Source organism: Callospermophilus lateralis, chromosome 1, assembly GCF_048772815.1.
Source record: "Callospermophilus lateralis isolate mCalLat2 chromosome 1, mCalLat2.hap1, whole genome shotgun sequence".
NCBI classification, from domain to species: domain Eukaryota; kingdom Metazoa; phylum Chordata; class Mammalia; order Rodentia; family Sciuridae; genus Callospermophilus; species Callospermophilus lateralis.
Window position 1 is genome coordinate 29,876,536 of NC_135305.1, and position 27,727 is coordinate 29,904,262.

Sequence of the window (27,727 nt, forward strand, 5' to 3'; positions counted from 1 at the left end):
ATCGAATCCAGTGCCTCGCACATGCTAGGCAAGCGCTCCACCACTGAGCTACAGCCCCAGCCCCAAACTAATTTTTAAGAGTCTAAAAGGGGACCTGAATAGGATTGCCAGATTTAGCAAATAAAAATACAGGATACTCGGTTAAATTTTAATCTCAGGCGATTTTTGCAAGGGATACACTCAGCCTAAAAAAATTACTCGGTCATCTGTCATTTAAATTTAACTGGGAATCCTGTATTTCACCCGGCAAGTAGACCAAAAAGTTTGAGAACTGCTCCACCAGGCGACAGCAGGTTGAACTGCAGAGAGGGCTAAGTAATTCCGGCGCGGCACTTCCGGTGAGGTGGTTGGTGCGCGAGCCCCTCCCCCCCCATCTCCGGAAGCCTTCGCGGGCCGCTCGCAGGCCAGGCCCCGCCCCGCGGCGCTGTGCACTGCCCAGGGCCGGTGGTGGGCGCGGGCGGGCGGAGCCTGCCCCGCGCCTGCAGGGGGCAGCGGCCGTGGCCAGGCCCGGGGTCGACAGCTCGGCATCCCTGCCCTCGCCGTTCTTCGTGTCGCCGGGGTGGCGGGCCGACCAGTGGGCGGCCAAGAAAGGCGGCCGCCATTCCCGTGTCGCTGCGCCCGCGGGGGCCGCCCGAGCCGGCCACCATGCCGCTGGGCCTGAAGCCCACCTGCAGCGGCTGCAAGACCACGTCGTCCTCCATGTGGAAGAAGGGCCCGCAGGGGGAGATCCTCTGCCACCACTGCACGGGCCGGGGCGGCGCGGGCGGCGGGGGCGCCGGCTCGGGGGCGGCCGGCGGAACTGGGGGCAGCGGTGGCGGGAGCTTCGGGACGGCGACCTTCGCCAGCACCTCGGCCGCGCCCCCGCAGAGCAACGGGGGCGGGGGCGGGGGCGGCAAGCAGGTGAGCTCACCTGCCCCTCCTGGCAGCCCCGGGCGCCCTGTACCTCTTCCCGGCAAATATTACATCCTGAGGTTAAGTAAGACTCTGTCGTTGTAAGTGGCAGCACAACCATTCCACTGTAGGAGGTGCCTCAACCTAATCTCTTCTCTAAAAACCTGCCTTGACTTAGACGACCTACTCCTGTCACCTGCCCTGTTGTAAGCAGCCCACCTTTTTGGAGGCTCTGGCGCTGCTTTCCTGCCCTCGCCCTTAATCTTTTTATCCTTACAAAGTGGGATCTTCGTAAGATGATTGTATCAGGGCGTCAACCTTTCTACATTTTTTATTCTCTTTTTCTCTATTTGTTTATGTAACAGAGTAAGCAGGAAATTCACAGGAGGTCTGCGCGGCTCAGAAACACTAAATACAAATCTGCTCCAGCTGCTGAAAAGAAAGTTTCTACTAAAGGAAAAGGGAGAAGACATATTTTTAAATTAAAAAATGTAAGATGATGTGGACAGTGTTTTTACTGTTATAATGATAATGTGTGTACTGTGTTCTGCTACTGCTTTGGTTTTCAGTATTGAATGTGGCTGCTGCTTTTGGGAACCCATTTGTAGTATTCTGGGGAGTGGATCAGACTCACCCCAAAATAAGCTATGTTTCAGGTAGCTTGCTGTTTATAATGTTTATAATGTTTACTCTCGCTTTTATAACTTTCATTTCTTTCCTCTGGAAAATATTAAATAATTTTATCAGGTTCTCTGTGGAGAGGAATTGAAGAGATTATGATTCTTGATATGGTCAGGTACACTAGGAAAACTTTTTAAAAAATCCTTTAAAGATTTAAGTAAATAATAATACTGGAATTTAATCATTTCCATATACAGTTGTTATTAAAGCCCCAGAAAATGTGCCTTGTGTTGATGAATTTAAGGCTTTGAATAAAATTTTTCTCTAATCCTTTATCTCCTCTTCTACTGTATGAAATTCTATGCTGGATATAGTTGAAAGCACATTTTTGTTGCAGTAAGTTTTATTTTTGTGAACCTGGGACCATGGGCAATACATTATAGACAATTTAAAATTATTTATTTTGTAATGGAAGGGATTAAACCCAGGAACCCTCTACCAGTGAGCTGTACCCCAGCCCTTTTTATTCTATTCAAGGCAGGGTCTCACTAAGTTCTGAGGCTGTCTCTAATTTGCCATCCTTTTGCCTCAGCCTCCAAGGTAGATGGGATTATAGGCATGTGTCATCCTATCCAGATAGATGATTTTTTTTAAGCCTCAGTGTGGTATTCCTTTTAGGACAGAAATGCTTCTTTTACTGGTAAAAGCATTTCTGATGTTGGGCATGTTGATTTATAAAACAGAGGGGCTTGGGGATAGGTTCTTATGTAGATTGCAGATTCTTAATGAGAATAATTGCTGCTAATTTAAGGTTTTTATAATTTAGTTTTCTTAAAAAGGGATTTGTTGATTAGATAAAACATGTTAAGTCAGTATTCATTTACAGTGTTTGCATTGTAGGCTTTTTTTTTTTTTCCTTTTAAGTTCTGCAAACCATTCTCTCTGATGATTATATTATCAATTTCTCTGCAACTCCTTTCTTCAATGTTTGTACAGAGATACATGGATTAGGCCTAATTTCTATGCTGTGGCATTGAAGAGTGTTTTACAACTTAAGAGGTTTCAGTGATGGTTGGAAGGTGGCAAGTTATTAAGAACTCCCAAGAAATTTTCTAAAGCCTTAGTTCAGACTTGCTACAAAATTGATGATGTTGATTATCCTGGCAAGTTCCATCACTGAGATGAAAAATGACTTCAAAGAGACACTTTTTCACTTATGTCCACTTGCTTATTTTTCATGGCTTCCATTCTGTCATGTGCAGGCTTTTAGACCCAGTATATTTTTATAATTGAGATGTTAATGTCTAATGTGTCTCTGAGAGTACTTTGTGTTAGATCTCAGTAGCATAATCAGAAGCTTGCCTTTGTTTCTGAGTAACTTTTAAGCTAATGATAACAGAAATAGTGGAAATACTCAGACTGGACTTTGCCACAACATTCAGAACATTCACTTATCTTTTATATTACTGTTTTTGTTACTGGACAATAAATTTTAGAATTTCTGAAATGAATCTTTTATATATGACTGTAAAAATGCCTGTATACATGTACATGCAGACATACATGAATATGCTAATATTTTTACTTTTTCTCATAGCCTATCAAAGCACCTGAGTCTGTTTCTACCATAATCACTGCAGAATCAATCTTCCACAAGGTAAGCTTCTGTGGAGTTCCTGAAAGAATTGGAGCAGATGTAAAATATGTTACTAAAATGGTGTTTTGCTGGGCACAGTGTTGCATGCTAGTAATCCCAGTGGCTTGGGAGGCTAAGGCAGGAGGATCACAAATTCAAGGTTAGCCTCAGCAACTTAGCAAGGCTCTAAGCAACTTAGTGAGACCTTCTCTCAAAATAAAAAATAAATAAGGCTGGGGATGTGGCTCAGTAGTTAAAGTGCCCCTGGGTTCAATCCTTGGTACCAAAAAAAAAAAAAAAAAATATGTTGATTTAACCTCAGTGTCTCTGCTATTCTGTATTTGCATAAAATATAGTTATGCTTTTGTTCCATTCTAAACTGTTTTCCCCCATTGGTGGTTTATCCAGAGTTGAGGTTAGAAAGGTTACCTGTGGAAATATGATATAAGGGTCTTAAGTATATTTTTAAAATATGTATCATTGAATTGTCCTTAAAATGCTAATTATAGTGTAGAGCCAGGAAAAGGTAAGCTAGGTAAGTCATCCTAGCCAGTGTGATGGCGTGGAAGGGTAAGAAGGAGAGAGTCTGGGTGTGGGTTGATGGAGGATGTGGACCATAATATCTAATGGGTAGGATGTGGACCATAATATCTAATTAAGAGATTCTGAAATGCCTTAAGCAGAGGAGGGAGAAATACGTGCAGTGGTGGAGATTAACAGACACTACAGTAAGTTCTTGGGAGAGGGTCCAAGGCATTTGATAAAACGAGAAGGTTAGGTTCACAGGCCTAAGGTTTCAGGCATGTACTAGGGTTCTTAGAATGTATGTTCTGCTATATACAAAACATATTAATAAATACCTACTATGTGCCTGGCAATGCTTGATATCAAAATCTCTCACTAAGGTATTATCTTTACGTTGCAATTTTACATTCCAACTGTTACATATTTTGGATTAATTTTCATTCATCGTATATTTATTTGCGTGCCTATAATAAACAAATGTAATCATGATAATTTGGGAATAATGATTATATAATATGTAGACAGGTTTAGAATTGGTATCATCATAAACATGGATTTGTTAGACCTTTTACTGACTACTTTCAAAACCTGCTTTCTTATTAAAGAAGTTTCATTCATAGCTGTGATGTTCCAGTTTTATTTTAAATATGGGATTTTTTTTTTTTATTTCCCTCAGGGAGTGTATTACCAAATTGGTGATGTTGTTTCTGTGATTGATGAACAAGATGGAAAGCCCTACTATGCTCAGATCAGGGGTTTTATCCAGGACCAATATTGTGAAAAGAGTGCAGCTCTGACATGGCTCATTCCCACTCTCTCCAGTCCTAGAGACCAGTTTGATCCTGCATCCTATATCATAGGTGAGTTTGACAAATGGCACAGGTTCTGGAACTCGGTTAACTCTGCCATGTTATATAAAAGAATGTGTTAGTCTGCTTGGTCTGCCATGACAAAATACCAAGGCTTCATTGGTTGAACGACAGAACTGTATTGTCTCACAGTTCTGGAGACTGGAAGTCTGAGATTAGGGTGCCGTCAGGATTGTTGTGTAATGAGGCTTTCTTGTCTTGCAGATGACCACTTTCTTGTTGTCTTTACACAATCTTCCTTCTCTGTGTTTATGTAGAAAGAAAGCTCTCTGGTGTCCCTTAATAAAGACATCAATCCTATCATCTTATCCATAAAGGTCCTTGTGGCTTTGTTTAACCTCATTTACCTGCCTAAAGGTCCCATCTCCAGTACCACTACTTAGAGGATTAGGCCCTCATCATATGAATTAAGAGGCTGGGAAAACAAATCCCATTAAAAAAAAAAAAAAAAAAAAGGCATAGCCATTAAGCACAAAAATGTGGGGATCTTTGTAGGAAATATGAAAGATAGTTTATATAGCTAGGGTTTGAGTGCCTTTAGTTACTTTGGGTTACAGCAGTGTGTACCTACTAAAAAAATGATGTGGATAAGATTTTTTTCTGAGTGTTCCAGAATTAAACCATATAAAAAATTTTGCTGTCGGGTGCAGTGGCTCACACCTATAATCCCAGTGGCTTGGGAGGCTGAGACAGGAGGATCATGAGTTCAAAGCCAGCCTCAGCAAATGCAAGGCACTAAGCAACTCAGTGAGACCCTGTCTCTAAATAAAATAAAAATAGGGCTGGGGATGTGGCTCAGTAGTCGAATGCCCCTGAGTTTTGTACTCCTTCCCTCAAAAATTATTGCTCAGGAACTATATTATTTAGATTACTTATAAAAATCAATTTGAAAACAATTTCTAAGAGAACTATCCTAGTTATTTCTAAAGTCTTAATAAATTCTCAATATGCAGCTCTGTACATACCACATGTCATTCCTAAGCCTTTTATCATTAATGGTTAAAAGATGTGATGCAAACAGTTTTTGGCATATATTTACAAGTTTATGATTAATATGATTTTGAAAGTGTTCAAATTTCTTTTTTAAAAAATATTTATTTTTTAGTTGTAGTTGGACACAGTACCCTTATTTTGTTTACTTATTTTTATGTGGTGCTGAGAATCGAACCCAGGGCCTTGCACATGCTAGGCGAGCACACTACCGCTGAGCTTCAATCCTAGCCCAAAAGTATCCAAGTTTCTTAAGTTATCTTGAAATTTTCATTCTTATAATGAGCATACATTACTTTTGCTTTCTGAAACATCTATGCATTTTTTTTCATTGAGACCTCCCAGGACAATAGCCCAGTTATTTTCACGTATATGTCGATTTTATTACATGACCAAAGAGTTCTAGTCTTCTGCTTATGAGTATCTTAGAACATCAGACTTTCACTTACCTTATTTATGGGACAGCTTCCCAGAAGAGGCCATGATTGTCAGAAACACATCTAGGGCACCTCGCCCATCTTTTCTTCCTAATCCCCAAAGTCTAAGGTACTTCCTAGTCCTGGAGGAGACATATCTTAGAGGTTAAAACACAAAATCTGGAGCCACAGGAGTTCCACATCCCTGCCATTTACCACCTGTCTGAGTTTAGCAAATTCTTTAATCTCTCTTTGCTTCACTTTCCTCATGTGCAAAATGAGGATAATAGTGCCCACAACAGAAGCTTGTTGTGAGGATTTAAAGTACTGATATATGTAAAGTACTTAGAACAGTGCAGTCATGTAACAAACTTTATGTAAGTGTTTGGTATTATTTTTAGAATCCTTTCTCAGTTGAGTTGCTCTTTTTTGGGAAACTGCCATATTCCTTAAGCTTTATTGCTTAAGGAATTATAGTAACTTCAGAGCAACATCTTGACTTGATGTTAGTCATTGAAACAAGAGTGCTTTCTCCTAGTAACTAAAAATATTAACATTTTATGAAAATGATTGATATGTTCAAAAATGTATTTAACCTTTCTATTGGCTGCCTTCTAGGGCCAGAGGAAGATCTTCCAAGGAAGATGGAATACTTGGAATTTGTTTGCCATGCACCTTCTGAGTATTTCAAGTCACGGTCATCACCATTTCCTACAGTCCCCACCAGACCAGAGAAGGGCTACATATGGACTCATGTTGGACCTACTCCAGCAATAACTATTAAGGAAACAGTTGCCAACCATTTGTAGTTACAAAATTAAAACCAGGGCTGAGGATATAGCTCAGTGGTAGAGTACTTGCTTAGCATGTTTGAAGCCCTGGGTTTAATCCCCAGCATTCAAAAAAAAAAAAAAATTAAAACTGGATTTCCAGTTTTCATCTATCATACTACTATGAGATATACACGTGTTCCTTTCATGAAATTTTTACATGGAAAAATGACAAAGTTTTTTCCCCTAAATACCCAGTAATCATTAGCTTGTTTATTACCTATTACTTAGAAAATTACAAGGGATAGAAAATAATGAAATATATTTGAAGATAAATATTACATTTTGTATGTATATCCTCCCAGGCAAAGGCTACACAGTTTCCTGGGAGACCATTAGTAACAGGTATGACTGTTTTTCTTCATAATTTATTGTTAGTAGCTCATAAAATTAATTCTATTTTTATATAAGTATTAGTTAAGTTTTAGGTTTCTGATCAAGAGCTTAAATCAAATGTATCTGTGATCAATTGTATGTGTCATAAAGCCACACAAAACATATTTCCTCATCAAGAAAATGCTGTGACAGACTTTGGACAGCATTAACTGTAAGGAGTGTTTCCTAGATGATTTTATTAGCCCAGACTTTTTTAAACTTTCATGTGATTCTTTTGTAGCAAATGGTTTTTTGAAACCATTCAGTTGTTCTCAATAGAGCTGCTCTTCACTGTCTCATCTACCTTCTCTGTCAAACAGAGACTTAAGGTCAAACCATAGACTGCAGTGCAGATGTCACCTTCACTAGAGCACCTGGAAAACCTGTGCTGCTTGGGCAGTCATAAAAGTGATTGGTAGGCCTACCCCAGCTTAAGCCATCTGCCATGGACTCCTCATAGCATGATTTGGAAGGTCTGCTGTGTATGCTTCAAGTGCAAATCAGTTAAGTAAGGGAGCGACAAATGTTAGGGGTGGGGGGGGAAATGCTTATCTCCTCTACCCTGATCTGATCATAATGATTGTAATTGTGGCACCTCTCACCCCTACCCTTTTTCTATACAATTACTGTTATATGTTGAGAACAGGCACTGTAGATGGCTCTATGTATATGGTCATCTCTCTGTTCACAAAAGTTACAGTAAAATTGATTGTAAATACCATTGAAAATAGTTTTCTAAATGCTGATAGTCAAAACTTTTGGATTAAAATGTATTTTTCACCATGTATTTACTTATTTTATTTAAACAATGTAAGACTTTCTATCCAAAGATGGTATCAAATAGAAACTTCTGAGTTGTACTGAATTTGGAGTAGATTCATCATCAGTAAGTAACAGATTTTAGGAAAATCCTAGAATAGCCAATTGATAAAATGAGTATTTAATTAAGATATTAAAAGGAGGACTTTATTTTTAAACTAGTATAGTCGAGCAGGGTGGCGCACACCCGTAGTACCAGCTACTTGGAGGCTGAGGTAGGAGGATCACAAGTTTGAGGCAAGCCTGGAACAACTTAGTGAGACCCTATCTCAAAATAATATAGTTAAAAAGGAGTGGGGATATAGCTTAGTGGTACAATTCTAACATGTGCACTCTCTAATACCTAAAAACAAAACAAACAAAAAGTATATATTTGGGCTATTTGTTTCTAAATTTGATAGATAGCTTGTATCTTTTACATAAAGCTTCAGTTTTCACTTTCTCCTTTAACTAATACCAGTGCTCCCATGGTTTCTCCTATGATTTAAGGCCCTGGTCAGTATTCTTAACCTGTGTCTTCTTCTTACCACTGAACTGTTTCCCCTGTACACCCTCTTTGTTTTCCTGTCACTGAGCCCTTTTTCATAACCATTTCTTCCTACCAAAGACCTTTTTTTTTTAATGTATTTTTTTAATTGTAGATGGCATAATACCTTTATTTTTATGTAGTGCTAAGGATCTAACCCAGTGCCTCAGGTGTGCCAGAGGTGCTCTACACTCAGCCCCAGCCCCAGTCCCAGCCCCAGCCCCCAAAGACCTTTTTAAGGCCCTTATGTTTTGCTTGCTTATATATTTTTGTTTTGTGAAGCAAGGAATGGAACCCAGGGCCTTACATATGCTAGGCAAGTGCCCCAGCCCAGTGCCCTTAAATTCTGTCTCTTTGATATCAATCTGTGCTGTTCTGTGGTTGCATTTAAGCTTCTCCTTCTTGCCCAGTCCTACCCAGTGTTCCCCGAAGGGTAGGGGGATGTGTGTTTTATTTACTTATCTTTGTATATTTCATTTGGCTGCCCTGGGCATGTTTCAAGAACTGCTTCTTACTCCACACCAGATATGTAAACCATACCCTTTGTAGGAGATTGTACCTCCTACACCCAAGAAATATAAGGCAATAGGTTATTGCAAGAGGGAACCTGAATGACCAACAAGAGGGTAATGCTTATAGAAATTGTAATATTTGTGTAACAGAACATTATGCAACCATCCAAAATGAAAATTGTCGTAGGGTTAAAATATACAGTAGAGAAAAAAAATAGAATTTAGAACTGTGTGATAGCAAATCTATATCAAGAAACTACTTTTATAAAAGATGGAAGAGCTAGATATGGCGGTGCATGCCTATAATCCCAGAGGCTTGGAGCCTGAGACCCGAGGATTGCAAATTAAAAATCAATCTCAGCAATTTAGCCAGGCCCTAAGCAATTTAACAAGATACTGCCTCTAAATAAAAAATAGGTCAGGAACTGCTGGTGTTCCTTATAACTGCTTAGAAATATTTGGCCTTTTTAAAAAGCTCTGGGTATGTGTATTTCTTGGATAAGTTTTAAAAATTAAGACAAGGAGGTCTCAAGTGAAATATTGATTGGATCATAAAAAATTGTATAAAAAATTAAAACCAGGGCTGGGATTGTGGCTCAGTGGTAGAGCGCTCGCCTAGCACGGGTGGGACCCAGGTTCGATCCTCAGCACCATATAAAAATAAAGGCATTGTGTTGTGTCCATCTACACCCAAAAAATAAATAATTAATTAAAAAAAAAAAAAAAAAACAGAGCTGGGGTTGTAGCTCAGTGGTAGAGCACTTGCCTAGCTTGGATTCGATCCTCAGCACCCATAAAAATAAATAAATAAAAAGGTATATTTTCCAAAAAAATTTTTAAAAATAAACCCATACATCAAAACAAGAGGACAAGCTCACTCATGGCTGTTGGCAGGAGGCTTTGGTTCCTCATCTGGGGTCCTCTCCACAGCTTTGTTCACAGCACAGCCCCAGAGCAAATCTCTACCAGAGAGTGTGCGAGTGAATCCAAGACAGAAGCTACCAACTTTTTATAATCTTATTTGGAAGTGACATTGTGTTGCTTCTGCCATATGCTGTTGTTCACATAGACCAACCCTAGACAGTGTGAGAAGGATTGACACAAGGTGTACATTCCAGAGATAGAGACCACTAAGCTTCACATTAGAAGCACAGACGGACTCCATATCTAGCCAGTATTGTTGTAAATTAACATGGCTTTCTGAAAGGCAGTGTGTATCAATCTTTAAAATATTCCTTTTTTGATTTTGAGAAGGGGTCTCGCTATCTTATTTTGGTTGGTGTTAAACTTCTGGGTTCAAGCAATCCTCCTGCTGAAGTCTCTTGAGCAGCTAGGACTACAGGGCATGTCATCACACCTGGCTTTCAACATTCATATATTTTGGCCCAGTAAATTAATTTCTAGAAATCCATGCTAAGAAGATATGGAATGTAGACCCAAAAAATGTAAATAGAAGTTATTTCCAGTATTGTTTTGAATTAGCAAAAAATTAGAGGCAATCTAAATCCAACAATAAGAAAATGAATTTTCATATGTTTGTAATGGAATTTTTTAAAACAATCACAACTATTACAAGGAATTTTTGAGGAGAAGATGCTTATAAAAATGTTCAGTGTAGGGCTGGAAACAAGTGACACATGCCTGTAGCCCCAGCTACTTGGGAAGCTGAGGCAGGAGGATCCCTTGAGCCCAGGAGTTTGGGGCCAGCCTGGGCAGCATAGTGAGACTCCATCTTTTAAAAACAGATAGACACAGCAAGGCGCAGTGGCACACACCTGCATCCCAGCAAATCAGGAGGCTTGGCACAGAAGGATTGCAAGTTCAAGACCAGCTTTGGCAACTGGATAAGATCCTGTCTTAAAATGGCTGGGTATGTAGCTCAGTGGTAAAGTACCTCTTCATCCCAAGTACCAAATACAATAAGTACAAGATTACATAATGATTCTGACAAACAACCCCAGCATCCATCTCTATATAAATAAAACTGTAAATAAATATCAACAATTAACATAATTTGCAATATCACAGTGAATTTTATATTCCCTTTGTTGTTGTTATGCTGAGGCAGTCTCACTATACTGCCCAGGCTGGTTTCCAACTCTTGGTCTTAAGCAATCCTCCTGCCTCAGCCCCCCCAAGTATCTGGAGGCAACAAGCATGAGCCACTGCACCTGGCTTATAAATTTATTTACTTATTCATTGTATAAGTAAATTACTTATAAATTACTTTGTGGTTTGAATTACTAAAACCCACTACTTATAGACTCAGGGAAAATATACTATTTTAACACAGATAACTAGGCCAAAAATTGGTATTATGGGCTGAATGTTGTGGCCCTCTCCCAAATGCACATATTGAAGCTCTAAGTCCTAATATAATGGGATTAGGAGGTGGAACTTTGGGAAGTAAGTAGGTTTACATGGGCCTTAAAGTTGTAGCCTTACAACTTAGGGGAAGGGAAAGAGACTTCCTTTGTCTCCTCTCCATGTGAGAATACAGTCAGAAGGCAGCCAACCTTCCACAAGCCTAGAAGAAATTCCTCACCTAAATTCCTCATCTAAATCTGCCAGCAACTTGGTCTATGACTTTCCATTTCCAGAGCTGAGAGAAATAAATGGGAGTTGTTTTAAGTACTCTAGACTATGGTATTTTGCATAGTAGTCCAAGCTAAGACAGATGGAAACAACTCAAGGGTCCATCAACAGATGACTGGACAATTAAAAAGTGGTACAAACAATGGAATATTTTTCAGAAATGAAATTCTGACATTTGCTACAAGAAGGAACTCCAAAAGCATGCTAAGTGTAATAAGCCAATACAGAAGGACAATATTACATAATTACACTTCTCTGAAGTACCTAGAATTGGTAAATTCATAGAGACAGAAAGCAGAAGAGAAGTCACCCATGGTGGGAGGAAAAGGAGGATATTATGGGTATAAAATTCCTTTTTGGAATGGTGAAAAATTTCTGGAAATGGATAGTGGTGGTTGCACTGATGCTACTGAATTGTGCACTTAAACATGTTGACCATGGTAAATTTTGTTATTTTTAACAAAATTTTTAAATGTGTATATCTAGTAGGTAGAGACTACAGGATTTAAAAACCAGTTGGAAACAGAGAATGAGGAAGAAGGATGAATAAAGGAAGACATGAATGTTACTTTGTGGGAGATGAAGAAACAGTGGCGGCCTTCCAGGTAGAGCTTCCCATGTGAGGCATTGTGTCTGTTTTGCAATGTGAGGTCTGAGGCAGCTCTTGGGCATCAGTATCTATAAGGTGTTTGGAAATCTGGTGTGAGTAGGCAGGAGATTCAGTACAGATTTCTGTCTCCTGATTTCATGCTTTTATGGGACCAACTGAGTCGGACAGCTGGACAACCATGTAGTCTGGGGTCCCTGGCCTCAAGACCAGCCTCAGCTCTCACTCTGACACCATATTCAAACTTTATATACAGGCTAGATCACCACAGTCAAGACTTGCTTTTGGGGGCTGGAGTTGTAGCTCGGTAGTAGAGCGCTTGCCTAGCATGTGTGAGGTACTGGGTTCGATTCTCAGCACAGCATATAAATAAATGAATTAAATAAAGATCCATCAACAACTAAAGAATTTTTTTTTTAATTGCTTTTGCAACTCTGGTCCTTTCAGTACAGATAACCCAAGGCTGGAAATAGTGCTCACCTGTCCTTGTGTCCTGGATAATCAGTCTAGGACAAGGTTTTAGGAATACAGAAATGTGTCCAAACTGCTCTAACTGCTGTAAACTTCAGCTTGCAAGGGGCTCAGTGAAGTGGGGGCAGGCTGTGCAAAGTCAACCTGGAGAAAGGCCACCGCAAAGGCATCCTTCTTTATAGCAGCTGGAGACTCCTACCAGCATTTTCAGGCAGGGTCACTGGGTGCAGGGCTTAGGTAAGGGAGCAAGCCAGGCATGTTAATAACCTGAACATCGGAATGATGCAATACATGTTTCCAAAGCATTCATGTTGGGCTTTATAGGCTGAACATTTCTAGGTAAATATGATTTGATTCTGTGAATAAAGCCAAGGTTGTTCACGTGCAAATTTTATCGTACATGTTACTGTGGCTCATGATCTGCACAAAATCATTTTTCAAAGATGCACACTGTTTGTAGACAGATTTAGTTGAGAAATAAGTATGAGTGTGAGAGGTCACATCCTAAGTTATTGTGGTGAGAAAAGCAGACAAGAATTGCAAAGTAGCATACAGACAACTGGATATGGTAAATTTTTTTTTTTAATTTTTAAAAATCAGCAAATCAGTATTGAAAAAAAATAAAATAATGGTCAGGCAGTGGGTAATGGGTCCCAATTAAGGTCTATTCAAAGGCAGAGTCCAGGAGGCTAACCCTTAGAAATATTAATGGGCACCATCAAGGCCTATTTCAAATGTAAAAGACCATGAGGCTTACCTGTGGGAACACTCCAGCCAACTCCTTTGTCCCAGAGAGGGGGGAGGATGGAAGGTGTGAATGAACCCAAATGGGAGTTACAGGAAGGATTAAAACTCAGGCTATGGAAGAGGGAGGGGAAGAGACAGGATATGAGTTTAGAAAAGATGGTGGAATGAGACATAATTACCCTAAGTACATGTATGAAGATGTGACTTTGTGTACAACCAGAGACATGAAAAATTGTGCTCTATATATGTACTATGAATTGAAATGCATTCTGCTATCATATATAACAAATTAGACTTAAATAAATAAAAAGAAAAAACCCTCAGGCTAAAGGACACAACCAATAGCCTTGATACTTTTTCAATGCCTGATTAACATAGATTTTGATCAATTCTCACATCCCCAAACCACATAAGCCCCTAAACTAGCACATCAAAATTGGTTTTCCTGCTGTCAGGCCATGCCCCCCCGCCCCCCAACATTTTAGTTCAATCTCTTCTCACTTAAATAAATCCTACTCCATTTATTCCTCCTTTCCAGTATTATCTGGGGATTTTATTCTTCCGATTTGTGAGACAAGACCCAGAAGGAAATTGGTAAAGGGGAATCTAGCCTCATCTCAAAACTCCAGTCTCAAAATAATTAAGTGAAGTATTGAAGGATGCTGCTGTGCACACCATAACTTCTTGTGCCGATAGGAGCAGAATTTTTGAACAACCTATATTAGAATTATATTAGAAGAGAGAAATGTCAGCTATAAAAATATTTGCTGGGGGCTGGGGCTGTATCTCAGTAGCAGAGCACTTGCCTGGCATGTGTGAGGCACTGGGTTCAATCCTCAACACCACATAAAAATAAATGAAATAAAGGCATGCTGTCCACCTACAACTACAAAATAAATTTTTAAAAATGTATGGTGGTTCACAGATCGTAGCTTATAACCAGTCAGTCATTAACTTGGAAAGAGAATGACTGGCTGGAGGAAAGATATGGTCAAGAGTTCTTGGAATGAGGCCAGAGAATATTTTTGTCCTAGGGGAATGCTCAACTAAAAGGCTTTAGTGACTTTAATCATGGGGTCAAGATGACCTCTTTATGAATGTCAATCAGCCTTCTTTTCCTGCCACCCCAGTGCTTGTTGAATATCCATGTACAAAGTGGCTAAGATGGCAGGGATGAGGACCTGCATGGCATAGTGGACCACCTCTCAGTCCTGACAGCAGCAGTGACCACCCTATATGTCCACAACCTAGGGGGACCAGCCCACACCTCTTGCTGGTTGATTATAACTGACTCTATCCTATCACAATGGCAGGGATACATCCTGGAATTGGATTAAATTTGTCTAAAATTTGTCCTCTGAACTTTTGCCAACACCACCTTTCATTGACTTACTAATGCTTTTACATTTTTGATATTACGCCATACAACAATGGCTTCTGATCACGTCACTTACTCTGTAGTGAAGAGTAAGTCAGAAGGCGACCTATGGAATTTACTGGATTGAACATAAACATTTACTGTCCTGAAACAGCTGACCTTTTGTGAGGACAACTCGTTTATGAGGCTGGAGTACTGTCCTACAAGATGCAGTGTATTTAGCATATGCTGTGAACCAGTGACCACGGTCCTAATATGAGGATCTGAGAACCAAAGGGCAGGGGAGAAATGCCTTAGTTTCATACCCAGTGACCCACAAAATCATTGCTTCCATTCTCTGTGACTGTAGGCTTTGCTGGTTTAGAGGTAACCAAGAAGAACACTTCCTGATACTGGTTCAGTGTACTGATTCTAATATAGGAATATACAAAGTTGCTTATACACAATTTGTGATGGGAAAAGTAAGGATAGAACCTTGTGAACCATGACAAAATTTAATGGAAAATTCTGTAGCCTTAAGACAGGAAGGCCTACCAATGGCTCAGATGGGAAAGGTTTTGGGTCATCCACCTGGGAAAGGTCTCTAATCCACTGAAGCACTAGCTAAACTCAGAGGAATACAGGATGAGCAATGAAGCAGAGAACTAAAAAAATATCAGCCATGGCCTCATGATTAGCTACAGAAAGAGCAACAGTTACTGCCTGTACATCCTTCATTGATGCCTCCCATATTTTTTGTATGTTTTAATTAATTTTCTTCTTTTTTCCTTTTCCCTTACCCAATTACCACAGTTTAATGTCAGATACATAGTTTGTACTGATGGTGACTGACTTAACAATATCAAGATAAAATCATACTGCAACTGAGAGAGGAAGAGATATCATTCAAAGACTCAAAACTTGGAGCTGGATGTGGTTTGTCAGGGAGATATGAAATTATTTCTGGTTGAAGGGCTAATTAAATTTATTTGAACTGTGTATACATTCCATACTTCCTGAAATAAGGCAGATAATAGAATATTTTTTCTCCAGAATATTAAAAAAGTTCCTCAGCATAAAACATGTCAAATGCTAGAAAGATGCTGAATATGCAACTGTGGGTTCCAAGAAATTTATTTAATTACATCTCTATTATCTTCAAACAAGAAATAAATTACTAACACCACCTATCCACTATTATTTTATTAAATATCTTTAATAATAGGAAATACAATACAGATCTTGTAAATGTCTCAATTTATTCGCAGTGTTAATCTCAAGTAATCCTGATTATTACATAATCACAGCATTTACTGATCTGTGGTTTTATAGATAAACCAAATTTGTGAAATTAAAAAGAAATTTACAGAAACCATTTTTTACTGTCACAATATAGGGACAAGTCATACACTCACACACACACTCACAGGCACCCAAGCACACACATCAGGAGAATAATTTATGCTAAAGTTACTTTCTGTCCTGGTCGAAACATTGTTCCACTTTGACTTTTTCTCTTCTTTGGATTTTGAAAGTTTTCATACCTTAAAAAAGTAAGAGATAATATTTAGTAAATGTAAACAATGTAACTACAAAAAAGATAATGAATTGTTTGTAAACAGAATTGCCTATATACATGTGAATTCTTTTTGAGATGAGGTCTGCTCTATTTCCAAGGCTGACCTCATACATGTAAGCTCAGGTGATCTCCCTGCCTCAGCCTCCCAAGTAGCGGGGACTACAGGAACATGCCACTGCAGCCAGCCTAGAACTGTATTTTGTGAAAGAGAAATAATGAACTAGAAAAAATTAAAATGCTTACAAATAAATTTCCAAAGCTGCACTCTAACAGAAAAAAAGAACAAAGGGAACGAAGATCCAAGTTAGAAAAGGTAAAATACAAATGGTGCAAGGTACAGTGGCGCACACCTGTAATTCCAGCTATTCAGAGAGCTGAGGGAGAAAGATTCCAAGTTTGAGGTGAGTGTAGGCAACTGAGTGAAACTCTGTCTCAAAAAAGCAAATAGCTATGAATAATATAAAAAATTGTAACTGTTATAGGTTTAGTCAAAGAAATATAAATTATTAAGCAAAATATATTTTTTTCTCCAATGAAATTGGATAAGGTTAGAAAAAACACTGCAACACTCTGGGTTAGTGAGCTGGCACTTACATTCTGCTGCTGAAATACACATTGTAACAGTAATTCTTGGAAGGCAATATGGCAATATATTTTGAAAATGTTAAAAAATGTAAGTACCTTGTAATGCAACAATTCTACTTCTAATTCCAGTGAAATACTTAAAGGTATGTGCAAACATTTAGTCATCTTAAAGAATGTTCATTAATTACCACATTGCTAATAACAGTACAATCTGGAAGTAATTTAAACATCCATAAATAGGATATCATGACATTGCTATACTATAGAATGACATTTAAAAACAACATAGTAGGGGCTGGGGTTGTGGCTCAGCGGTAGAGTGCTCGCCTTGCACGTGCAAGACCCTGGGTTTGATCCTCAGCACCACATAAAAATAAATAATATTAAATAAATAAATAAAAATAAAAACAACAAAGTAGTAACCTCCTTAAAATGTAAAAGAATGTTCAAGATGTATGGATGGCTTAAAAGGGGGGCAGCTATAGAACAATATGTGTGAAGTGTTCTCATTGTGTTAAGAAAAAATATATAAGCATACAAGATAAGTAATTAAGGAAAACTACTGTTTCCTTATTTTTCCCATCTTTGATTTTATATTTTTCTACAATAAGGATGTAACTGATGTATATGTACACATATACTTCACCAAAGCACTGCAAAATTAAGAGTTGAAACATTCTTTTTTTAATATTTTTTAGTTGTTAATGGACCTTTATTTTTTAATATTTATTTTATAGTTATAGGTAGACCCAATATCTTTATTTTATTTTTATGTGGTGCCAAGGACAGAACCCAGTGCTTCAAACATGCTAGGTGAGTGCTCTACCTCTGAGCCACAAACCCAGCCCCTTTATTTTATTTATTTATATGTGGTGTTGAGAATTGAACCCAGTGCCTCACATATGCTACACAAGTGTTCTGCCACTGAGCCACAACCCCAGCCCCCAAATATTTATTCTTTTTTGGGGTTGGTGGTGCTGGTGATGGAACCTAGGGCCTTGTGCATGCAAGGCAAGCACTCTACCAATTGAGTATATCTCCAGCCCCCGAAATATTTCTTCTTGAGAAACCAGAAATAAATATGTGAATCATTGATGTAAAATGGTTCCCAGTTGCCGGTTGCAATGGTGCCATGGCTGTAATCCAGTGGCTCAGGAGTCTGAAGCAGGAGGATCTTGAGTTCAAAGCCAGCGTCAGCAAAAGCGAGGTGCCAAGCCTCTAAATAAAACTCAGTGAGACCCTGCCTTTAAATAAAAATATAAAAAGGACTGAGGATGTGACTCAGTGATCGAGTGTACCCGAGTTCAATCCCCACTATCAAAAAAAAAAAAAAAAATTAAAAAAAGAATGGTTACCAGTCTCAGCCTCAAAGGTGGACAAAGAATCAATCACAAGAAGGCTATAAATCCCATGTACTAAATATGATCAACAAATGAAAAAATGTGAATGTACTGTTTTTTGAGTTTTTTTGTACTAGAGATTGAACCCGGGGCCATTTAACCACTGAGCCACATCCCTACCCCTTTTTATTTTGAGACAGGGTCTTGCTAAGTTGCTTAGGGACTCAGTAAGTTTCAAACTTGCAATCCTCTTGCCTTATCCCCCTAGTTGGTGGGATTACAACTGAGTGCCACTGTACCCAGCAAATGTTTTTGATATTAAAAAATAAAATTATTTTGAAAGTGAGGTGTATTTTTTCACAAATCTTACCATATAATTAGAATCATTTACAGCTTTTAATTTTTCTCCTCATTTCTTCAAACTTTCTAAAACTGAATCAGTTCATTGTAAGTACCCACCCACTTTTTCTTCTTCAGTGCTGGGCATCAAACTCAGGGATTCAGGAATGCTAGATGAACACTTTACTACTGAACCACATCCCCAGGAGACAGGGTCTCACTGAGTTCCTAAGTACCTTTTGAACTTTCGATCCTCCTGACTCATCCTCCCAAATCACTGGGATTACAGGTGTGCACCACTGCACCTGGCTCCAGCCTTTTTTATTTTTAAGATAGGGTTTTGCTAAGTTGCCTAGGCTGGCTTCAAACCTGCAATCTCCTCCTTTTTCAGTCTTCTGAACATCTGGGATTAAAAGTTGAATTAGCCTTTAAATATTCAAAAATATTATTTTTGGTTTTAAACAAGAACTTTAAGTGAATAATGATGTCACCTATGATAATATCTATACTTAAATCAGAATCTGTTACTTACAGCTCAGCAAAATTCTTCCAATCATCTTCACTAATGGATGGTCTTGTGTGACCAAGAGCAGTCATTAAATGTGACTGACTGATAGCTAAACAGGTTTTGATTGGTCCTGGCTGGTTAAGAGACTCATCCTCCTTCAATAAAGAACAAAATAACAAAAAATTAACTTTGGGATATGATGAAAAAAGTTAACAATCCCACCATTCTTCTTGTCAGATTTTTCAGGTGATCACACATTCTCTTTCCTATAACTAAAAATTATTTGAAAGCAAGGAAGAACATAACCATTTGACTGAGTCAATGCATTTCAGTACCTTGTTTATAAATATAGCTCATTTATAAGTCAAAGAAATGTGTATCAAAAAAGGAAAACAAATTCTTAAAAATTTTTAACAATTTTAATGAGGGGGAAAAAAAAAGCCATACTCCACTTTGGCTCCGGTATCTGCCTTTGATGATACTGATATCTGCTCTCAACTGATCTCTTTGTTCTTGTGTGAGTTCTGGGTAACCTTCCTGTGAAGCTGTTCTAATCACTGGTGGTTGTGAAAACAATTGATCTTTCCCAAGAAGTCCAGGCAAATCCTGAGTCATGGAGTTTGGTGCAGAGAGACACTGTGAGCTCTGTATGTTAGGAAGAGTAATGAAAGAAGAGAGAGAAAAACAAAATAAAACTATGTGTTTATCAAACAAAAAATTAAATATTTTAAGCAATAAACCGTAACAGCGATGACATTTACCTTGTTTTTATTTTGGTTACTAGGGATTAAGGCCAAGGGCACTCTACCACTGACTTATATCCCCAGTCCTTTTCACTTTTCAATTTGAGACAAAGTGTTACTTTGTTGTTAAGAGTCTCCTCAAGTTGCTAAGGCTAGCTTCAAACTTGTAGTCCTCCTGCCTCAGTCTCCTGAGTCGCTGGGATTACAATGCATGTGTCTCTGTGCCCTGGTTAAGTATACCTTTTAATTCACTGAAATTAAGCAAATATAAAAGATTTTGGTATTCTAAATATCTACATTATAGAACCACCACAGACTGAAAACTACCATAACATAGGGGGGTTTGGTTTTTTAAATGCTTTGCTATTTAAATGCACCATTAATGACCAAGGACAGATTTCAATATGCCTTTCTCTTCCTCTTTGGCAAAGAGAGTTATACAAAGGTTCTGGGGCATTTCGAGGTATAAGTTAAGAACCAGAGAACAGAATTAAAGACTATAATTAAAACAATATCTTACTAATCGTGGGAATAAAAACTTGCATATTTTTAGAAATCTGAATTAATAAAATGTACAAAAAATGTAACTAAACATATGCAAAAAGGTTACCACTATTAATTTTGGGGGGGATATCCATTGAGTGCTATTTTGATTAAGTAGAAAAACAATGATATTGCTTCCATTTAATTTAAATACTTCGTTTGTTGATAAGATTATTTCATTGTTTATATTTTCCATGAAAAAAATTACAAATAAATAACATTTTGTTGTCAAAAATTTTTGACATTATTATATCGAATTTTTCATTATCCTCAACTATTCTATAATAATAAAATTTAGGTTTACTATAAAATGATTTAGCTAAGTAGAAAGGTTTTAAAACTAGCAGGGAAGAGAGGTATGTAACCTACTATTTTGATGGAGTAAAAGGAAAAGAAGACCTGGACTTATTAAAAGGCCAGGGCCCACTGATTTATCAACATAGACTGGCTGCCCCATTTTAGTTCCCCTCCTGGCTAGTTTGGGAAGTCCCTCAGCCATCAAATAGATATAGATTTAGGAAAACTAGAAATGTCAATCTCCAAACTAAAGGTTTCACTAGAGTCTCTGACAGAAATAGTCTTACAAAACAGATGAGGTCTAGATGGTCTCTTTCTGAAATAAGGAGGACTTTGTATGGTTCCAGGAGAAACTTCTTTCTATGCAAACCATTCTGGGATAATAAAGAACAATTTTGCGCTTGTGAGAAACAGGTTAAAGGAAAGAGATGAAGCACTAGAAACTTCAGGCAATTGGTTCCAAAACCTGTTCTCATGGTCCCCTTGTCCACCATCATTTCAGCCATAGTTGGGCCTCTAGTCCTTCTCCTGATTGGTATTACTGTAGGACCCTGCCTCTTAAAAACCTTTCTAAACCATATACAAAAAAATGTAGGTGAGGTCTTGTGAGCCCAGTATAGTCCCTTAGACACAGAAGGAAGGAAAAAAAACAAAACAAAAAAACCCTGAGGCCTAATGATGTGCAAGACTGACATCAAACCTACTAAAACCAGTGGGGAATGTGATAGTAGGAGCAAATGTGACTCCATTTTGGTTTATGACTTCATCCTGTAAAACAACCATGCCAAAGAGTCATGACTGGAGCAAGATGTTCTTTTCCTTCTGCTATAGAAACCTTTAAGAACACAGAACTACCTAATGGGGCATTGTTTCTATAACTAGGGTAACGGGACTCTGTTCCCCTAACTGGGGTTACTGGGATAACTGTGATTGGTTAGGCTTCCCTCCGCTTGACTGCACTGTCCTGCTTCTGTAACCTGGCTTGCTTGCATTGGCTAGACCCCTTGAACATCCCTTTTGCGATTTTCAGGCTTATAAAGAGTGCCCTTGCAATTGTTCGGGGCTGATCAGGGGAACAGCCTTATGTTCTGGTCAGCCACCACCGGTGTGCTGTAATAAAGGCTTGATTCAATTATACGTGAGTGGTCTGAAAGTCAGTTTATGAAACCCTGGGACAAAGCTTTAACTATAACAATTGAAAGAAATGAAAAGATAACCACAACTACCCACTTCTTTTGTTCCCCTTGCTTGCAGGCCTGTTTTTTTTTTTTTTTTTTAAATATATTTTTTTTTAGTTTTCGGTGGACACAATATTTTTGTTTGTATGTGGTGCTGAGGATCGAACCCGGGCCGCACGCATGCCAGGCGAGCGCGCTACCGCTTGAGCCAAATCCCCAGCCCGCAGGCCTGTTTTAAAGTTCTTAAAAAGAAATTAAAATTACCAACTAGCTTAATTTAAAAAATAAGACTTTTTAACTGAAGAACCATCAACCAGAAAGAATATGTGGGGCTGGTTAGGAGATAAATCACCATTCTACTTTACACCTATATACAATTTCACATTTCAGAACTACGTAAGAATGATCACGCAGTATACCAGATCAGAGGAGGTTCCATTGCCAAGTTCTGATTCATAAGAGCTTCCAAAATAGAGCCGGTACATATTGAATTTTGATTCATCTGGAAGGATCTCAGACATTTCTAGAGAAACAAGGGACTGATCTAAGCCACATTCTCCATCTCCAGCTGAGTCATCAGAGCCACTACTGTGGTTAAGAAAGACCATTGACGACAGACTTAAGTCACTATCTGAATTAGAACGACCATCCTAAAATACACAAAAGGAGAACCAGTTGTAAGATAATTCACAACTCAGAAATAAATAACAACAGACAGCATTCCAACACAGCAATCCAAGAGACTTCAGGCATTTTCTAACCAGCTCAATTCTCTAAGGGTTGTGAAGCACACAGTAAAATTTTAAATATTAAAATAAGGAAAGACAAGATACAATGCATGAATAACTTGCCAACCTCCCCCACAAAAAAGTCTGTAACAAAGCTAGGACTCAGACCTCTGGCCTTTACTTTTATGTCTCTGCCTTTCCACACATTTTTCTACTCCATGATGATGAAATAACCCTGCTACAGAGTGCTTTCCAAATACACACTTTTTTGTTGTTGTTAGAGAGGATAAAAAACAAAACAAAACTTCAAAAGTTTGTCAAAATAAACAGCAAAACTTGATTTGGGAACTTTAGGGCCTGAAAAAAAATCTCCAACAAAATGTGGAGGAAAGGAATGTACAGAAAAACTTTCCTAGAAAATATACGGTGAAGTCTTTGATGTAGCAAATTATCAACTGCAATAATTGAAATCAAAATCAGCCTTAGAGTAAAGGCTGTTTCTAGAATTGGGATATAGAAAGTACAAGAAAATAAAGAACATCTTGTGTCTGAAAGTAAGGACATGATCAAAGAATGATGAGTACATATCATAAGGGCACAAATGTTATCTAAAAAAGGCTCCGATTGGCTGAACTGGAACAATTACCTTTGAACTAAAAATAACAATTTTATTTCTTTTTTTAAAATTTATTTTTTAGTTGTAGTTGGACACACTAACTTTATTTTATTTTTATGTGGTGCTGAGAATCGAACCCAGGGCCTCACACATGCTAGGTGAGCATTCTACCACTGAGCCACAAAGTCCAACTTTAATTATTTCTTAAAAAATTAAAGTAAAAGGACTGGGGATGTGGCTCAAGCGGTAGCGCGCTCGCCTGGCATGCGTGCGGCCCGGGGTTCGATCCTCAGCACCACATACAAAGAAAGATGTTGTGTCCACCGAAAACTAAACAATAAATATTAAAAAAAATTAAAAAAAAAAATTAAAGTAAAAAACAAACTAAAAACCTGAATTATTTTTGTTTATATTAATTCATGACATCCCAATTTAAACAACATACTTATAAACATCTGCATATTTCTACTAATATTAAAGTAATGTTAAAGAAACAGATATCAAATTCTTCATAATTATAAATATCTGCAAAACCTTTATTCCAAATATGGAACATCCAACTTAAAGGTAAAAAATTTCTACATAGTTGTACTGAAGTTACTAAAAATGGTATTTTTCAGGATTGAAAATTTAACATTGAATTGCTGTTTCTCCCATAAAATGTCAGAATGATCTACTCAAATAACTTACCTGGAGTCCACTAGAGAGCAGCCTTCCATGTAAGGCCTCCAACTGGGCATTATAAAGTAAAGCTTTGAGATCAGCTCCAGTAAAGGAGTCGGTCAGTGATGCCACATGCTGAAGGTCCACATCATCTGCCAGAGGCAGAGAGTCACTGAGAACATTTAAAATTTCGAGACGTGACACCTGAAGGAAGAAAAACTAATTAACAAATATTAAATATTATCTTAAGTTGTATTTTATAACTTTTTAATGAATTAACTTTGCACATCTAACAAGCTTTACAATTAAGTTGAGCAAGGTACTATAAGTCTACTACCTATCTTCCTTGGAACTTACCCCTAACAGAAGGGACACAGATAGGAAAATAAATAAAATCAACATTCTCAGATATTCAGTATAAATAATTTCTTACTGAGACTGTGGTTATTTTCTAAATTTGGGCAAACTGCCAAAAAAAGAAACTTATAATAATTTAAGTAACATGTGATATATGTTCAGATATTTTATACCTCTGACTATACATTTGTCTACTTGTTCTTTCATTCAGTCACTAATTTCTAAATCTGAGAACTATAGTTGACACAACACTGACTAGGAACACCTGAAAAATCACCTCTCTGTCATGAATTACATGCTTGCCTTCATATGTTTGATTCTGTTATCAGTTTTTTTAATAGGAAAATGGGATATGTGATTGTTGAACACAGAGAATGTGGACAGGTAAGACTTCCGATTTCTTGCCTTTTTCCAGCTGGTTACCATTAAGAATTACAAAAAGTGTTCAGACTTAGATGGAAATGGCTGGGCCAGAGAGAGTCTTTGCATCTCTCTCAGAATCTTTTTATGCTTTGGGCAAATAGTGACTAAAACCTTTGCCTAAGAGAGCTGGTCTTCTAAGGACAATTGCTATTACCTGGCAGAAGTAAAGTTCACAAGGAAAGAGTGAAGCATTTGTTGGGTTTTGGACTCTAAATATGAAATTGTCACCTGATCAGGAGGAGGACAGTATACACATTTATCTAGTCGACCAGGCCTAAGCAGGGCAGGGTCAATCAAGTCAGGGCGACTAGTAGCGGCCAACACATAAACACCTGAGGGAGAAAAAACCAGGTTTTTTTGTTTTTATTTATTTTTTTTTTACTAACACCTGATAAAATTTTGTTACAACAGTGTACTTTTGTATTTACAATGGTTACCCTGTAAGCCTTCTACTCCATCCAACTGAGTCAGCAACTGGTTAACTACTCGGTCTGTAACTCCTGTATTGTCATGACCTCTTCGAGGAGCAATGGATTCAAATTCATCAAAGAAAAGAATGCAGGGCTTTGCAGCCTGTGCTCTACAAAAACAAAACAAAACAAAACAAAACACTGAATATGTGAACAGGGCTTCAGAGTTCCCATACTAATTAGGTAAATAGATGAATATATAAGTTTATACATGCATGCATATATTTATTTTAATTTCACAATAAACCCTAAAGAAGGCAGTCATATGTAATTATCCTCATTTTCAGTAAACTTGGTAATAAGAGAGGTCAAGGTCTTTGTCTAAGACCATGCCTTTTAGACAAGAGACTAAAACTCCAAGTCTTAGTCTATAAATAAAATACTTCTTTGATTTTTCAATCTGCTTATTTTACTTCTTTTGTGAAGCTCAACTCATTTCTTTTGTCCATTCAGAAGTTGGCAAATTCATTATTTTCATATTATTTTGTAAGGGATCTCTGAAAAGTGTTTTTTACTTATTTTACTTTTCTTTTTCTAATTTGAACTTTAATTTCTGGGGTTAAAAACACCCTGGAGGGCTGGGGCTGTAGTTCAGTAGCAAAGCGCTTGCCTAGCATGTGTGAGGCACTGGGTTCGATCCTCGGCACCACACAAAAACAAACAAATAAAATAAAGGCCTGTTGTCCATACACAACTACCAAAAATAAAAACAAACAAAACACCCTGGAATTTTCTGTTCCTAAAATGTTTGGCAAAATTCTCCTGGAACACTAACACTTAAAGATTTTTAAACTAGAGACTCATTTTTTTCTAGTTAAAGGACTATTGAGATTTTGTTTCTTCTTTGCTCAATTTTAGTCAACTGCATTTTCATCTATGTTACCTAAATTTTCAACTATATTAGCATAGAGTTTTTCATGACATTCCTTTATTCTCTTTTCCATTTAGGGTATATTTTAGTCACATCTCTCCTTTTAGCCTTAATACTGTTTACTCACAGTTCCTTTCCTTCCTCTCAATTAAACTTGCTTGAGTCCATTAATTTTTTAAAATAACCTGGCTTGGTGAACCTGTCAACTGAATTGTTTTCTAGTTCATGAAATTTTGTTCTGTCTTTATTATTCCCTTTTATCTGCTTTTTTTTAAACTTAAATTTATTTATCTTTTTTCTCTATTTATACCTATAATTTTCCCAATTTCTTGAGATAGATACATAAGTGATTAACTTGCAACATTTTTTCTTTTCTAAATTCTTAATGCTACAAATTTACCTTGAAATTAGTTTTATAACATCTCACATTTTAAACTGGCATTATTTTCACCATCATTTGGATATTAAGTATCCACATTGTAATTTTTTCCTTAACCTATGATTTAGAATAAATAATTTTTAAAAAAATAAATGTATGAGAGATTAATCTTTTATTACTTATTTTAACTCAACTATATTTTCAGAATAGTCTACATGATACTGTTCTTCTGAAACCTACTGTAATTGCTAGGTGTATGGGTTTCATATATGATCAATTTTTAAAAATGTTCAATTGGGCTTAAAAAGAAAGCATATTTTCTACTTGTTGAGTGCATGTTCTAAATATACTGATCAATTTTTGACTATGTTGTTCAAATCTCTTCACTTTTACTGCTCTATTTGCTTCAATCCAATAATTATTGGGAACTGTGTTAAAATCTATTACTGTGAAGGTGAATTTGTCAATTTCTCCTCAATCAATTTTTACTTCAAATATTTTGAAGCTCTATTTATTATTGGGTACAATTTTAGAATTAAAATGTCTTCTTGGTGAAGTGAATTTTTATCAAGAAGTAGTGACTATCTTTATCTCTAATAATGCTTTTTCCTGATAATGTTTTATTTCTTAAACTGGGTAGTGGATATGTAAATGTCCATTTTATTATTATTTTATAAACTACATATGTATTCTATATATATCCTCTTTGATTTTTTAAAAAAATTGTTCTAATTAGTTATACATGACACTAGAATGCATTTTGACACATCATACATAAATGGAGTATAAGTTCTCATTCTTCTGGTTGTACATGATATAGAACTATACAGGTTATATTATATATATCCTTTTTTAAAAAATTTTTTTTTAGTTATAGATGAACACAATATCTTTATTTATTTACTTTTTTATGTGGTGCTGAGGATCAAACCCAGTGCCTCATGTGTGTGAGGCTAGTGCTCAATCGCTGAGCTACAACCCCAGTCCATATATATCCTCTTAATTGCATACTTTAAAATAAAATTTAAATACTTAATAAATTTTAAATACTTTAAAATGAAATTTTTAGAAGAATGGAACAGACTTATTAATTTGAAATCTTCATAACTGTATCTTATATGAATAATTATTTTTATCCTTAAATATTATGTTCTGTATTTATATGCATTTTATGCAGATTCAGTAATAGTAATTTTATTTTGATTAAATTGGTCATATGGAATCTTGATTTATAAGAGAAAAATTAGAATTGGAAAAATAATTTGGCTGGGCACAGTGACACATGCCTGTAATCTCCTGTAATCTCAGTGGCTTGGAAGGC

General features: G+C 37.3%; 2 protein-coding genes across 3 annotated transcripts in view; one reads left to right on the forward strand and one right to left on the reverse strand.

Annotated features, from left to right (window-relative positions):
- The first annotated feature begins 419 nt into the window (after positions 1–419).
- On the forward strand, positions 420–7,940 carry Gatad1 (GATA zinc finger domain containing 1). Its single transcript, XM_076833701.1, has 5 exons — positions 420–900; positions 1,257–1,382; positions 3,110–3,169; positions 4,350–4,533; positions 6,567–7,940. Exons 1-5 carry the CDS (start codon positions 646–648, stop codon positions 6,755–6,757), a joined length of 816 nt encoding a protein of 271 aa, XP_076689816.1. The 5' UTR covers positions 420–645; the 3' UTR covers positions 6,758–7,940.
- An 8,087-nt stretch (positions 7,941–16,027) lies between these two features.
- The window catches only part of Pex1 (peroxisomal biogenesis factor 1), a 48,882-nt gene continuing 37,182 nt past the window's right edge, over positions 16,028–27,727 (reverse strand). For both annotated transcript variants that reach the window (XM_076833690.1, XM_076833680.1), the window contains exons 18-24: positions 25,124–25,266; positions 24,915–25,018; positions 23,934–24,110; positions 22,319–22,549; positions 19,586–19,783; positions 19,163–19,293; positions 16,028–16,331 (exon numbers count right to left, since the gene is read on the reverse strand). In XM_076833690.1, the coding sequence (XP_076689805.1) occupies positions 16,247–16,331; positions 19,163–19,293; positions 19,586–19,783; positions 22,319–22,549; positions 23,934–24,110; positions 24,915–25,018; positions 25,124–25,266 (1,069 nt within the window). In that variant the 3' untranslated portion in view covers positions 16,028–16,246. The remainder of the gene's footprint in view (positions 16,332–19,162; positions 19,294–19,585; positions 19,784–22,318; positions 22,550–23,933; positions 24,111–24,914; positions 25,019–25,123; positions 25,267–27,727) is intronic.